General features: G+C 34.7%; 3 protein-coding genes and 1 non-coding gene across 4 annotated transcripts; 2 read left to right on the forward strand and 2 right to left on the reverse strand.

Moving 5' to 3' along the window:
• On the forward strand, positions 1 to 1,629 carry LOC132626055 (probable polyamine transporter At3g13620). Its single transcript, XM_060340779.1, has one exon. The coding sequence runs from the start codon at positions 52 to 54 to the stop codon at positions 1,489 to 1,491; it is 1,440 nt and encodes a 479-aa protein (XP_060196762.1). The 5' UTR covers positions 1 to 51; the 3' UTR covers positions 1,492 to 1,629.
• Positions 1,630 to 4,259: 2,630 nt separating this feature from the next.
• LOC132629476 (U1 spliceosomal RNA) lies at positions 4,260 to 4,420 on the reverse strand. Its single transcript, XR_009578255.1, has one exon. It is a non-coding gene; the product is annotated as a U1 spliceosomal RNA (small nuclear RNA).
• A 143-nt stretch (positions 4,421 to 4,563) lies between these two features.
• LOC132626056 (uncharacterized) lies at positions 4,564 to 9,347 on the reverse strand. Its single transcript, XM_060340780.1, has 5 exons — positions 9,039 to 9,347; positions 6,979 to 7,113; positions 6,540 to 6,577; positions 6,321 to 6,387; positions 4,564 to 5,048 (listed from the first exon to the last, which is right to left on the reverse strand). The coding sequence occupies exons 1-5, from the start codon at positions 9,267 to 9,269 to the stop codon at positions 4,689 to 4,691; spliced, it is 831 nt and encodes a 276-aa protein (XP_060196763.1). The 5' UTR covers positions 9,270 to 9,347; the 3' UTR covers positions 4,564 to 4,688.
• A 2,446-nt stretch (positions 9,348 to 11,793) lies between these two features.
• On the forward strand, positions 11,794 to 13,514 carry LOC132626057 (probable polyamine transporter At3g13620). The gene has a single exon (XM_060340781.1). The coding sequence runs from the start codon at positions 11,927 to 11,929 to the stop codon at positions 13,337 to 13,339; it is 1,413 nt and encodes a 470-aa protein (XP_060196764.1). The 5' UTR covers positions 11,794 to 11,926; the 3' UTR covers positions 13,340 to 13,514.
• Positions 13,515 to 16,291: the final 2,777 nt, after the last annotated feature.

Consider the following 16,291-nt stretch of genomic DNA (forward strand, 5'->3'; position numbering starts at 1 on the left):
CCGAGAAATATGTTTGGTCAATCATTTCACACGTAACCAAGAGAGCCAAAAATGACACAAAAGATTGAATCAAAGAATCTTGATTCACATCCTTCCACCACCGTAGAACCACCACAAACCATCCAACACCTCCTAACAACCACCACAACAACCACCACAAAAAACCATAAACTCACTCTCATCCCACTAATTTTCCTCATATACTTTGAAGTAGCTGGTGGTCCATATGGTGAAGAACCAGCAGTTAAAGCAGCTGGTCCATTACTAGCAATTCTTGGTTTCTTAATCTTCCCATTTATTTGGAGTGTACCCGAAGCACTAATCACAGCTGAATTATCAACAACTTTCCCTGGTAATGGTGGTTTTGTTATTTGGGCTGATAAAGCTTTTGGATCCTTTTGGGGTTCACTAATGGGCACTTGGAAGTTCCTTACTGGCGTTATAAACATTGCTTCTTTTCCAGTTTTGTGTATTAGTTATTTAGAAAAGATTTTTCCAGTTCTCTCTAGTGGGGTTCCAAGAAAATTGGCAATTCTTGGATCAACTTTGTTTTTGTCACTTGTTAACTATACTGGTTTGACAATTGTTGGTTATGTTGCTGTTGCACTTGGGGTTATTTCTCTAGCACCTTTTATTATAATGTCATTGATTGCTATACCAAAGATTCATCCTCATAGGTGGTTAAGTTTAGGCCAGAAGGGTGTGAAAAAAGATTGGAACTTGTTCTTTAATACCCTTTTTTGGAATTTGAATTTTTGGGATAATGTGAGTACTATGGCAGGTGAAGTTGAGAATCCAAAAAAGACTTTTCCTTTGGCACTTTTTTCTAGTGTGATTTTTACTTGTTTGGGATATATTATTCCGCTTCTGGCAATAACTGGCGCTGTTTCGGTTGACCAGAATGATTGGGACACGGGGTTTATGGCGAATGCCGCGGAGATGATTTCAGGGAAGTGGTTGAAATTTTGGATCGAAATCGGTGCTGTTCTATCAGCCATTGGATTATTTGAAGCACAATTGAGTAGTTCAGCATTTCAACTTTTGGGCATGGCTGAAATTGCATTTTTGCCTAAGTTTTTTGGACTAAGGTCAAAATGGTTTAATACACCATGGGTTGGGATAGTGTTGTCAACTGCAATTTCATTGGGAATGTCTTATATGGATTTTCAAGATATCATTTCATCAGCCAATTTCTTGTATAGTTTAGGTATGCTTTTGGAATTTGCATCATTTCTTTGGTTGAGGAGGAAATTTCCATTGATCAAAAGGCCTTATAGGGTGCCTATGAGATTGCCACTTTTGGTGGTTATGTGTTTGATTCCTTGTGGATTTTTGGTTTTCATCATGGCTATAGCAACCAAGCTTGTGTACTTGATTAGTGGATTGATGACTATTGGAGGGATAGGATGGTACTTTTTGATGAAGTTTTGTAAGTCAAAGAAGTTGCTTAAGTTCAACAATAAGGTTGATGATGATATTTATGCTGAATAGTCAATAGGGAGGTAGTTTTTTGTTTTTACAAGTAAAGACACTTGTGAAGACTTGTCATAGATGTAACTTCATATAATGGAAGAATGTTGCTTTCTTTCTCAAAGAATTGAATACAAAAATATCCTTTGCTTTGCCTTATTCATTTTCTCATTTTGTATCTTATACTTGGGATTTAACATACATGCGCAATGACAGTTGTTATTGGGTCATTTGTGGTGGCGAAAGTCGAAATAGTAGTTATGGTAGCTAGTAGTTCAAGAAGTGCTTTTTTTTTTTTTTTTTAATTGTCCTTGATGCATGTAATGTAATCGAGTATTATATGTTCTTTCCTATTTTGACTTTTTCAAAGCCTCCAATAGCACAGTCGAGACACCTACGGATTCTTGTTCTCAAGTCAGATGATAATTATGAGGAATCATTGATAGGAAGGTAGTTGTAAGACTTTTCTTCTCTCTTTTTATTTTTTTGGCAAGGAAAGACACCTGTGAATACTTTTCATAGATGTGAGTCATGTGACTTCATATATTGGGAAAATGTTGCTTTGTTTCTCAAAGAATTGAATGCAAAAATATCCTTGCTTTGTCTCATTAATTTTCTCAATTTATTTCGTATTTTGTACTTTGGATTTAACTTCTATTCTATGTAAATTCACAGTGTAAAAAATGTTGACATTATTGTGTAATTTAATTTGTCGTAACGACTTAGTCGCTTTATTTTTCAAGTAACTAATTCCACTTATTATTAGTGTAATTTAATGCTGTAATTTGTATTATCAAATTATCTATGATAAAATATCTTTTATACTGTTATTGCATGGAAGTTAGTCTTGTAATTAGGGTGTTCATGGTTCGGTTTGAGTCGGTTATTGATTAAAACCATAACCAAACCAATTTAGTCGGTTTTTAAATGTCTAAAACCATAACCAAACCAAATAAAATAATAACCATCAGTTTGGTTATCGTCGGTTTGGTTCGGTTTGGTTGGATTTTTCGGTTTATGACTAGCAATCATGAGACTTATCAGTAAAACATTAAAAAGTTGAAAAAGACATGTCTTTTTTTTGTTCAAACGATATCTTTTATTTATAGTTTAAGGTGGAACATACATCATAGAAACATTTTCACTATTAGTGATAGTGTCATACTTAAGTTACCCAAAGTTGCTAAACTATTACATATAAAGCTAAAAACTAACTAAGTAGTGGCTGCACCATTTTTATCATCTTAATATACATACCTGGAAATAAAGTAGAGCATAGGAGCTTTTAGTTGTTGTTACAAACATACATATTAATTAAACATAAAGATTACCTAAAATTAAAATGAAAATATATGAAATAAAAAAACTTTGTGTAATGATCCCAAACTTTGGGGCAGTACTTGCATTTTGCCCTCAATTCTCCCATTTTATTAAAAAGACTTTCTGTAATGATCCAAAACTTTCTGTAATGATCCAAACTTCAGATGTTTTTCTATTATTATCCCCAAGGCTAGGGTCTCGACTACAAGGAGTTGTTCTTTTATGCTTTTTAGGAGGATTACCCACGGAAGAAGTATTTGGATATTACCATGTGCTTGAGTTGCAGCAAATGCTGATGTTACTGAAGTATCTTCTATAGGAACCTCCAAATCTACAACCTCTATCCTTTTCATATGAAAAATATTAGAAGTTTAGAACCCATTCAGACAAGAAAAAAAGAAAGGTATAAATTCGAAAAAAAAAAAACCTAAAATCAAATGGCTGACAAAGAAAGGCTAAAAATTTAAGTTAGACATTAGACTCTAACGTGAGCTTCTGTTAATAGGTTTACACTTAACACTTAAAGAGTTAAAAGACTTAAAAACATGGGCTTGGACATATTCTTAAAAACACGGGTCTTAAACAATCATATGAAATAAGTAGACCAGAAATCAAATTAATGATTAAAAGGTATAAAATATTTATAATTATTTATGAAAAACTAATATTATATATATAAATAATTATAAAATTTGTGTATATAATTTATCGGTTTGGTTCGGTTATTTATTCGGTTATTTTTTAATATAACCATAACCAAACCAAATATTATCGGTTTTTAAAATTTAAAACCAAATCAAACCAAACCAAACCAAATGTCGATTTTTTTATTCGATTTGGTTAAATTTTCGATTTGGTTTTGATTTTAACCAAAACCGTGAACAACCCTGCTTGTAACATGCTCACTAGTCAGTAATCACTGTACTTATAAGCTTCATTTTTTAACACTTGTGATTGTGAAGACTTCTTATATACGTGAGTTCATATTGTTTTTGGAAAAAATGTTGCTTTACTTCTCAAAGAATTGAATGCAAAATATCTTTTGCTCAGCCATTTGCATGTTCAATTTTGTACTTAGGATTTAATATACACACACACTATATATATATATATTGACAGTGTAAAAAATGTCGACGGTGTCAATGTAATTTAACTTGCCGTAATGATTTACTCACCTCATTTTTCAAGTTGCTAAATCTACTCATTATTAATAGTTACCTATAATCATCTCTTAGGTAATCTGATGGCGCACAAAAGTCGTTTACACTGTTGCTGTATAACAGTTAAATTCTAGTCAAGATGAATAGTCACTATTCATTGTGTCTGAAAAGCCAATCCTCCTATATTCAAGAAGATGTGAGAGTGTCCAGTTTCATGATTCAGATTATACAGAAAAGAGTCAGAACCAGCATGAACATGATCCAAAATTCGTAGGTGGATCGTGTTTTCTTTTCTGGATTCAATATCAGACAGGGGCCGCGGGAACACGGGCCCACACTGCTAGAAATTATAATGTAAGCTCGACCACTCGATCCAACCTTAGGTTGGCACCCCTCCCAAGTGTAATGGAGTTTGCCAGCCTAGGCCATGGGCCTTCTTGATCGCCCATTGATCCCGTCCAGGCAAGTCAATAGGTGGTCGTGCTTCTGCTTTCTATACCACAGTCAATTCCATCCGTTCATCTGGTGCTACTATCTAGATTAACATCAGGTTACGATAACCAAATTCCCCCAAGAATTGTGCACAAAAAATAAAGGTCTCATGAAAGCCATGGAAGTGAAATTTTCTCGATATTTCAATTTATAGAAGGATTTTAGTTGCACTTTACATTGTAAATACGTCGTATACAGATTTTCTGTGGTATCTCGTTGGCCAAAAAAAATAATGTGAAGTAAGCTCTAAGAACTAAGGGGTGACGCTAAACTTACCGCCAAACTTACAAAGAATCCCAACAATGCACCAGCTATGACTTCAACCTCTGTATGACCGACCTGTTCTTTCAACGGAGCAAAACTAGACGATGAGACTTTTTTCTCATCGGGTTTAAGCAATAGAGTAGCATTCTTCAAGCTTGGTTGAAAAGGACTTGAGTTGTCTGATAATTGAGGATCGGCCCTCTCTGCATCTGAGGATAATTTCTTTTGTATAGAATCCGACAAAATATCAAGTTCATTAGTAGATTGTACTGAGTTTATTTTATTTCTCAAAAAAGCTTTATTGAATGCTTTTGCATGAATTCCTACTTCCCTTCGAACTCCCTACAGAAGCAAAATATTGATGGTGAGACAAACCAGGTGTATAAAGTTGGGAAAAAGAATTAAATAGAGCAAGAAAAGGAAGAACATGGAATACATCGTCCTATTCTTATCATGATTGAAAAGTTTTAAAAATGCAATTTTTCAGTTAATTTTAAAACCTAAAGACCTTCAAATTAAACCAGGACTGGAATCTAAATCAGCAAGGACACCGATCTGGTGGGAGGTAGCAGGTGCTTTATGGAATTAGTCGAGGTGCGCGCAAGCTGGTCCAGACTACACAACAACAACAAAAACATACCCAGTGAAATCCCACAAAGTAGGGTCTGGTGAGGGTAGAGTGTACGCTGACCTTACCCCTACGTTGGGAGGTAGAGAGGCTGTTTCCGGTAGAACCTCGGCACAAGGACAAGCAGTTTGTGGAAAACTTATACTTTTAAGTATGCTTTCAACAAAAAATAAAGCACAAAGAGCAAGTTAACCCAACTCATATAGCCTTGATCCTTTATTTGAAACATAGATGGCTCACATCCCTTTAGCGGGGTAAATAACTGGGAACCACAACTTATCTTCCGAGGTTAATTATTATTATTATTTTTTTTTTAATAACCATGGTGTCCGGGCTAGCTTGCCTCACCTCGACTAATTCCACGAAGTTAATATCCTTTCTTTGTCATTTGAAGAGCGCCCACAAAGTTATCAAAAACAACGATGAATGCCTTCTAGAGGGAACATCGACTAACATCACTCCTGTCTCCTGCTAAATTTTACACTTCCAATGTTTGTGTTTAGACTTGTTATGTCAGAGAGACTTTCGAACACCTGTTCTGCTCAGATTTTGAGCTTCGAAAATCCAACTTATATTGATAATAACATCAAGTTGCACTGCTAAGAGTTATGTCATTCGTTTTCCGCCTCTCCGATCCTTTTTAAAATTGGGGAACTATCATTCTTATCCAGAGGTGGAGCTACAATACAAGTTACAGGTTCGGCAAAATCCAGTAGCTTTGGCTCAAACCCTGTATTTGTGTTAAGAAATTCATTTAATATATAAAAGTTATCTATCCCAAACCAAGTAAATTGTCCTGTCCTAGAATTCAGAACCCATAAACTTAAAATCTTGGATCCGCCTCTGTATCTTAGCACAAGAAGAAATCTAGCATTTTCTCATATTGTGATTGTGTGGCTCAAACAACGTCCAAACTCTAAAAGAATTTTTGTTTTGAAGTGAAGCTGGGAAAAAAAAGGAGGGACGCTCAAGTTTCCAACACATACCTGTGCATCATACATCACAAGGCCAGCGTAAACCACTGCTAAACCAAAAATCGAATCTGAAAAACCCCTGCAGTTACAGCACTGATAGCATGTCACTCATAGCTAGACAAAACCAACTAGTCAAGAAAACAGAATTAATTGCAACGCTGTAATGTTTTATCCCAAGTTGTAGTTCATGTGTAACTTCCTCTGGAGGGAAATAGAAAAGGAGCAAAATACCTTTCCAAGCCAAGGGCCGTGGCTGTGGCGATTACTGCCTGTCATTCATATATAGATGTAATTAGACGAGTCAGAAATGAAAAAATGACAACAAACCTGGTTTTTGTTTTTATGAGTTTAAGTAATATACACCGTCATTGTAAACAATTTTTACACCATTAGGTTACCTTTACCTGTTGTAGTAGGTGACATATCTTATTTCCTAGATTTCAAATCTCACATTTTAAGGATGGTTACCCGTAGATATCCTTCGGATAACCTGATGGTGTGAAAAATTGTTTATACTGATGCTGTATAAAACTTAAAACTCCTCTCTATTAGTTTATCATAGACTAATTAAGGATTGACGCGTTTAATGTAGACTTCAGTTTTGAAAGCACATCGTGTAAATGATAGGTGAGGTTAAGTTTGCGGAAGCAAAGAAGGGTAATAATCTTACAGATGAGTGTGTGGAAGGGAAACCCCCAGCCTGTAAGGCAGTCTTGAAATTGAACTCATTGCCATAAAATAGACTTGAAGTAAAAGGCTTCATTAGCTGACCAACCGCTGCAGATATAGCTGCTGCGACCAAAACCTGTAGGTCAACAAATTAATAACATTTAAAGGAATAACCTCATGCGGCAATGTGATTTCTGAGACGAATCTTAACACATTGATGCTACTTTTGGTATAGCGTTGCTTTCACGCCTTAAATTGCCTAATTATAACTTTTACATTTGGGATTCAATAAGAATATGAGAGCATAATTTGTTCAAGCTCAAGACAGGTTCCCCATTTCCACAGGTTAGGCCACACTATGACTAACTTATTTATAAAATAAATGTGTACATATCAATGAAAAAGATGTTTCAGTTTGTGAGACGTCAAGTCATTTTCTGGAACTGTGTACCAAATAAGTAGAGCTCCTACACAGCTCGTTACAAAGTAATCACAAAGAGAGACATGGGAGAGTTCTAGCTTGACATCTGATCTAATGGCATAGTGATTATGTTAAAAATGATGCATGGTCTGCTCTGACATATAGAAGATTTTTGCCTACTTTACGTGTTTGAAGTTTCTTTTTTGATTAGTAACATGTTTGTTGTTTCTGCTTCAAATATGAAGACTAAGTGTTCTTTTCAAATGCAGACTTGACGATAGATAATTAAACTATTTCCAATATAACTATTTAGCGAACGCCTACATTCTTTCTTGGTTTTCCAACTTCTAATCATGAGCATTGCATCTATTCATCTTGAGCAAATTGGGCTGTTTAGATAGAATGGAAGAGTTGATTCTCCACCCCCCCCCCCCCCTCTCCTCCCTCAGAGTATAAACATTAACGCTAATTAAGAACCAAGGATAGACATTTTTCACCATACATAGTGTAAATCCAACCAATTTGGCATCTAATTGACAAATTCACACACATTATTACTAAGTTATCAAGAAAAGATTATATCTTAGTTTAATAATCTTTGTCAAACTGACCTTCTAACTCTTACCATTAACAATAACAATCCAACTGAATTTTAGCCCAATTGATACATTAAGACACATACTTTACACAAAAAACAATACCAAGATTGAAAAAAGACAACTATTTTATTAAAGCTATGAAGTGGAGTGACTAACCTTGTTATGGATGACATCAGAAATGTCTTCTATTCCAATCCCGTGAAGACACACCAACTTGGGCAAAGGTTTATAGTTCAAAGAAGAAGAAGAAAAACATCTACCATGTTTTCCAAGACAAGGAAATACTAGGATTTTTTTGTTGAGTTGTTGTAAATTGAAGTATTATGTCTCACCATTAACAATGACAATCCAACTGAACTTTAGCCCAATTGATACATATAAACACCAACTTTATAACATAGTGTAAATTCAATCATTTTGGGATTCTTCTTTTTCTAATAACCGTGGTATTCAGACCAGCTTGCACACACCTCGACTAATTCCACGGGTACTTGCTACCTCCCACCAGCACATGTACCGGTAAACTTTGTCCACCAAGGCTTCGACAAATGGGAAGCACAACCAATTTTGGATCTATTTGACGGGTTTACATACATTATTAATAAGTTATCAAGAAAAGATTATATCTTAATCTAATCATCTTTGTGAAATTGACCCTCCAACTCTCACCATAAACAATGACAATCCAACTGAACTTTAGCCCAATTGATACATAAAGATTCCAACTTTGCTCAAAAGAACCAACAAAAAGAAAACATCAAGAATTGAAAAAAGATAACTTTGTAAATCCATCCAATTACCTATTGGCAAATTTACACACATTATTACTAAGTTATCAAAAAGAAAAAAAACAAACAAAACTTAGTGATTTAATCATCTTATTGAGACTGACCCTCCAACTCTCACCATAAACAATGACAACCCAACTGAACTTTAGCCCAATTGATACATTAAGACACATACTTTACACAAAAAACAATACCAAGATTGAAAAAAGAAAAGACAACTATTTTATTAAAGCTATGAAGTGAAGTGACTAACCTTGTTATGGATGACATCAGTAATGTCTTCTATTCCAATCCCATGAAGACACAACAACTTAGGCAAAGGTTTATAGTTGAAAGAAGATGAAGAAAAACATCTACCATGTTTTCCAAGACAAGGAAATGCTAAGATTTTGGTTGTTGGGTTGTTGTAAATTGATGTATTATGTGTGTTGCATAGCCTTAAAGAAGTAGCATATGGACAGCCCCAACTCTGCAATAACAACATGTTTCTCTGACCAGAAGTTTTCCTTTGGCTTTGTTCCACGCTTGCTTTGCTCCACCAACTAAATGAACTAACAAAAGTGATGGTGTTTGTGGAATTTACCTTTTCAGCCCTACACTTATTTAAATAAAGTTTATTTTAAATAAGTTTGTGGAACTAATAAAGTTTATTTTTCTTCTTCTCTTATCATTCACACTTTTTTATGTACTCATTATTTTTCCCTTATTGATTGTTTTCTTTCTTTTTGTATGTTTTTGTGGGGGAGGGGAAGGGGTAATTCATGAATAATTAAAAGGGAAAGGAAGAACAAGAAATAACTTGGGGTAGGATTTGATTTTTTTGGTTTTACACCCGATGTTCGGCAGTCATTTTGTGGTTCGACTAATTCGAATTCTCACCAGGAAATCTAATATAAAAAAGCATTACTGAGCCCACGGCTTCAGAAAGCCGTGAGACTAAAGATTAAGTCAAGTCCATCAATCTCGTTAAGAGTCGTTCCACCCCGGTTGGCAAAGAGGCTGACTCGGGTGAGCAACCGATATTTATCTTGATTGGACGAGGGCTTTTGAGAGTATTAGGAATCATAATAGCTGTATTGGTGATAGTTTGGTTAGAAAGAAAAATATTTGTAGGAATAGAACAACGTATCAAATCCGGAGTAAAATGCTTTTCATAAAAAACAGTTTTATTTTTAGAGCTCAAACTTGAAATTTTTAGTTAAAGAGTCATCCTACCATGACCTTTGGTGGTGTTTGAAATTTGCTTCAAGTAGCTCCCTTTTCCAACTTGAAATATAATATGAATCATTTCAAGTTTTTCACCTGTATTAAAAGTTGCTAAGTTGAAATGACTCATAGTATTCCTATTACATATACATTGTAAGTAGGCGTTGGACGTACGATTTGAAATCATGAGTTGAAATTAGTGTTTGGATATGCATTTCATCTCATGGTTTCAAACCATGATTTGAAATTCCAAATCATTCAAAAAGGCATGATTTGATGTTTCAGATCATGGTTTCAAAAATTTTAAATATAAAACTTGACCCATAAGTTTATATTTTGTAAAAAAAGACTTATAAGTTGGTAGATATTTTTAACAATACTCCCACCACCCATTTACCAACCTTTAATTATGTCTACCATGTGGAAAGATTATATTAAAGAGTAGTTATATTACTATTCATGTTAAATTTTCTTTTTTATTGAACTAAAGTTTGATCAATTGATGTTGTATTTTTTAGAAAGATCTTATAGTAGCGTATTAATTTTGTTATGAACTATGACTTGCTCATTTGGTAAGATTTTATAAGAATTGAAAATATTTTGATAGTTTTCACAACTTATGAGTTTTTATGTCTATAAGAAAAAATACAACTTAACAAATTCAAATTACATGTCCAAATATGATTTCAAATCTTGATTTTATCTCGTCAATGTCTAAACCATTGTTTTAAAAGGCAGTGTTAAGACTCGCCTCGGGGCAGGGCAGTGGCAAAACGCCCTGGGGCTAACGTGCGGGGCTTAGTTCCTATGAGGCTTACGCCCTAAGCGCCCAACCGTACGCCCAAAACACGCCTAACGCCCAGGGCTCGCCTAACAGTTCTTACACAAATTATATTTTAAATTCCTTAATTAAAATCATTCACCCTCATAATTGTTTAAAAAAATAATGATACTTAATAGTTTTTCATCTATAGAAATAGAAGATTGGGTGTAACTCATTTAACAAGTCGTAGTATTGGATATTTACTATTTGAGAACGTCGTGAGGGTGAATATCACTTAATTTTTTAAAAAAAAACACATAGCGGAATTGTACATTTTCACTTGTCATTGGTCATAAGTCCTATGTATCAGAATTATCATATAATTTTATTTTTTGTTCATGAAGAAGTTATGTTTTAATTGTAATATTGATAAATTTTATTGATTATTTGCTTATAGGGAGATAAAATGAATAGTATGATAGTAATAGTGTTTTAAGAAGCTATGTTTTTTTCCGTGTTTGAAAGTTAAAATGTTAGAATTGATTTGCATTTCATAATAGCTTTTATTTCATTGTATTGTTTATACTTGTAAAATTATGCTATATATAATTACAAGTTATAAGCGGTGTATAATGGATTGCTTTGATCATTTTTTTGTGAGGATCAATGGGCGCGCGCGCGCGCGCGCGCGCACACACACACACACACATATATATATATATATATATATATATACAGTTTTCTTTTATTTTTTATGTAATTTTACCTATTTAAAAATATTTATTGTAATTATATTATTTTAAGAAATACTAAAAATTAAATACCCATGGGGCTTACGCCCCGTGCCTCGAGGCTTACGCCTCGTCGAGGCGTATGTAAAACGCCCCGCCTTACGCCCCCGCCTTTTAAAACACTGGTATAAACGGCTCCTAGATATTTTCTCACCATTTGACCAAAAAAGAAAGAAAAAAGAACACCTAACATCCTAAGTTTTAGGATCACAATGAAAATGTCAAATTAGACCCCACACTAATATAATGAAAAGTCATCAAACTACATCAAAAATCTTCAATCTACACTTACCCCTAGACATTCACCTCACAATCTTCAACTTCCCATCTTTGGGAAGACAAAAACAGAAAACCTTCCTCATTTCCTCTACAACAAACACCATGACATCTTCTCAAATCCCTTCTCCATCTCAACCCCTTCTTGAAAATGAACAACACCCCACTACCCCACCTACCCCCACAAAAAAATTAGCTCTAATCCCACTTATATTCATAATCTTTTTTGAGGTATCTGGTGGACCATATGGTGCTGAAGCAGCAATAGGTGCAGCTGGTCCATTACTAGCAATTCTTGGTTTCTTGATTTTCCCATTTATTTGGAGTGTACCTGAAGCACTTGTTACAGCTGAACTTGCCACTGCTTTTCCTGGTAATGGTGGTTTTGTTATTTGGGCTGATAAAGCATTTGGACCATTTTATGGTTCATTGATGGGTTCTTGGAAGTTACTTAGTGCTGTTTGTAACTTAGCTTCTTATCCTGTACTTTGTTTAGATTACATTAAGTTGGTTTTTCCAATTCTTGATTCTGGTTTACCTAGGTATATTGCTATTTTCTTGATTACTATGTCGTTGTCTTTCTTGAATTATTTAGGTTTGTCTATTGTTGGTTATACTGCTGTTGTTCTTGGTGTACTTTCCCTTTGTCCCTTTTGGTTAATTACATTGTTTTCAATTCCCAAGATTGATCCTAGTAGATGGTTGAGTTTAGGTCAAAAGGGTGTTAAAAAAGATTGGAACTTGTTCTTTAATACCCTTTTTTGGAACTTGAATTTTTGGGATAATGCTAGTACTTTAGCTGGTGAAGTTGAACAACCTCAAAAAACATTTCCTAAAGCACTTTTTTCAGCTGGGATTGTTACATGTTTTAGTTATGTTTTGCCACTTTTGGGCACTACTGGAGCTGTCCCATTGGAACAAGGTAAATGGACTGATGGGTATTTTGCTAATTTGGCTGCTATGATTGCTGGAAATTGGTTGAAATATTGGATGGAACTTGGGATTGTTCTGTCTGTGATTGGTTTATATGAGGCTCAGTTGAGTAGTTGTGCTTACCAAGTTCTTGGAATGGCAGAGATGGGGCTTTTGCCTCGAGTTTTCGGTCTTAGATCCAAAAGGTTCAACACACCTTTGATTGGAATTCTTGTACCAACAGTAGTAGCATTGGTTGTGTCCTACTTGACATTTTCAGACATCGTTTCGTCTGTGAATTTCTTGTATAGTCTCGGGATGTTGTTGGAGTTCGCCTCGTTTTTGTGGTTGAGGAGGAAAATGCCTAGTGCTAAGAGGCCATACCGAGTGCCATTGTCGATGCCAGGCTTGGTGGTGATGTGCTTTGTTCCGTCTTGTTTTCTGGTTTATGTTATGGTTGTCGCTCATAGGACCGTGTATATAGTCAGTGCATTGCTCACCGTTTTCGCCATTGCTTGGTACTTCTTCATGGAGTATTGTAAAACCAAGACGTGGTTTGGTTTTGAAGGTGTTGATCAAGACAAGGTTGATGATGAGTATTTTTAATTCCACAGAGTTTCGAACTGTGTACCAGCTGGGCCTCGAGGATTTCTGGATGTTAAAAAAAGAATTGTTAGTTTGATTTATTTATCATTTGTGATGTATTTTGCTTGTTGTAAAGTATTGGTAACATGAATAATATGATTATTTCAATACACCTTGGTTGGAACTTTAGTACCAACACTAGAAGCATTGATTGTGTCCTACTTGACATTCGCAGATCGTGTCGTCTGTGAATTTCCTGTATAGTCTCAGGAAGTTGCTTGAGTTCGCGTCTTTTTTGTGGTTGAGGAGGAAAATGCCAGTGCTAAGAGGCCGTACCAAGTGCCATTGTCAATGTCAGGCTTGGTGATGATGTGCTTCGTTCCCCCTTGTTTTCTGCTTTATGTTATGGTTGTTGCTCGTAGGACTGTGTACATAGTTGGTGCATTGCTCACTATTTCGCCATTGCTTGGTACTTCTTCATGAAGTTTTGTAAAACCAAGATGTGGTTTGGTTTTGAGAGTGTTGATCAAGACAAGGTTGATGATGGGATTTTTTATTCCGCCCAGTTTCGAACTGTGTACCAACTGGCCCTCGAGGATCTCTCGATATAAATATAAGAAACATTAGTTTGATTTATTAAATGTTTGTGATGTATCTTGCTTAGTGTAAACTATGGGGGATATGAATAATGTGATTCCTTGAACACACCTTGGACTGGTATTTTAGTACCAACACTAGTAGCATTGGTTGTGTCCTACTTGACATTCACAGACATCGTGTCGTCTGTGAATTTCTTGTATAGTCTCGGGATGTTGCTAGAGTTCGCATCGTTTTTGTGGTTGAGGAGGAAAATGCCTAGTGCTAAGAGGCCATACCCAGTGCCATTGGCAATGCCAGACTTCATCGTGATGCGCTTCGTTCCGTCTTGTTTTCTGATTTATGTTATGGTTGTCTCTCAGAGGACCGTGTATATAGTTAGTGCATTGCTTGGTATTTTTTCATGGAGTATTATAAGACCAAGCTATGGTTTGGTTTTGAAATTGGCAAGGACAAGGTTGTTGATGAGATTTTTTAATCTGCCTATTTTGAACTGTGTACCAGCTGGCCCTCGAGGATTTCCCGATATGAAAATGATTTTTAGCATGATTTATTTATTATTTGTGATATAAAGTATTGGGAACATGAATAATGTGATTATTTCTTAATTTCAGTTGAGGATTTGTTTGTTGATTTGTCTCCAATTATTGTGGTCTTTTGTCCAAGATGCAAGCCAAGTTGGTTCCCATTGGGATCTCAAAATTGTTGATTTAATGCTAAAAGGTATTGATATCCTAAAATTTTCATGAAATACCACTTTTCGGCCAGGTTTTTTAAAATAGCTATGGTCTTAGAGTTTAAATTTCACAAGTGAAACTCTGCGACATTATCATGGAACTTCCTTGTATAATTTAAACTCCAGGACATAGATTATTTTTCAATTACATTAATTGAAAAGTGGTTAGTTGTGAATTTTTCCATCATTGCTCAAATATTTGCAACATGATGATTGAAATGTATAAAAAAAATAGTGAAAACTTTTAAATACATTGAATTTATTCTAAGAAAAGCAAAGAATGCGTGCAATCAATACGTAAAATGTGATTCCCCTCGCCAACAACCTTCTCAGTATGAGCTCGTCGCACGGGGCTTATCTAGTGTTGTTTACATCTTCAGTGTGATTTGCGGGCTATTGCACTAGAAACGGGGTTTACCCAGGACGCACCCAAAAGATAGCGGCTACGGATTTCTTAGTTTAAAAAAGAAAAATGTAAAAGTAATAATTGCTCCATATCTAGCAGTTGAGGCAAGTCACACTTGATTCACTTGCTCTAAGTAGACGTTTAGACATGCGATTTCATTTCATGAGATGAAATCAGCGTTTGGACATGTGATTTTATCTCATGAGATAAAATTCCAAATCATTCAAAAAGGCATGATTTGGGATTTCAAATTTTTTAAATGTAAAAGTTATCCCATAAGTTTATATTTTGTAAAAATAGATAAATCTACCAATTATGTTTACCAACCATTTCTATCAAATATTAAAAGATCTACAAGTTGGTAGTATATTTATAACAAATCTACTCTTGCCAACCATGTGAGAGGATAATATTAAAGAGTAGTTACATTACAACTCATGTTCAATTTTTTATTTTATTGAACTAAAGTTTGATATTGATGTTATATTTTTTAGAAATGCCTTCTAGTAGCGTATTAATTTTGTTATGAACTATTAATTGCTCATTTGGTAAGATTGTATAAGAATTGGAAAGTTTTGATGATTTTCACAACTTGTGAGATTTTTAGGTCTATAAGAAAAAAATACAACTTAAGTAATCCAAATTGCATGTCCAAACAAAAGTTCAACTTCAAATCATCATGATTTCAAATCATGTCCAAACGGCTCCTAAATCAATACTCCATCCATTTCATAATAAGTGGTACCATTATATTTTGTTTTAAAATAAGTGGTGTTTCACAAAATCAAGAAGGCATTGATTTTTTCCTTCCAAATTTACCGTTATTTAAGTGAATGAAGTTTTAGATAATCAAAACCCATTAAAGAGCTACTTCTTTTTTCAAGACATTTGATTAAGGGGAGTTATTTTTTACTTTTTAAAAGTGAGTAATTTTCTTAAGGAGTGCGTCACTACTCCCTCCGTCTCAAGATATTTTTTGCATTTTTCATTACATGCCCATTAAAAAAAGCATTTATAAGGGTAGCATTTTGACTATCTTACCCTCCTAACATGTTTCATCATGTTTTCTCTCCTCCATAAATATTTACTCCATCAATGATGAAACTTTTAAATGTTGGTATGTGAACTCGCAGAATCAAGCATTGATGTAATTAATACAAGGGAAAAATGAAAAAAAAAGTTACTCAATTTTATTTTGGGTAAATAAAATGAGAAATATTTTTAATAAGGATGA

Source organism: Lycium barbarum, chromosome 2 (assembly GCF_019175385.1).
Source record: "Lycium barbarum isolate Lr01 chromosome 2, ASM1917538v2, whole genome shotgun sequence".
NCBI classification, from domain to species: domain Eukaryota; kingdom Viridiplantae; phylum Streptophyta; class Magnoliopsida; order Solanales; family Solanaceae; genus Lycium; species Lycium barbarum.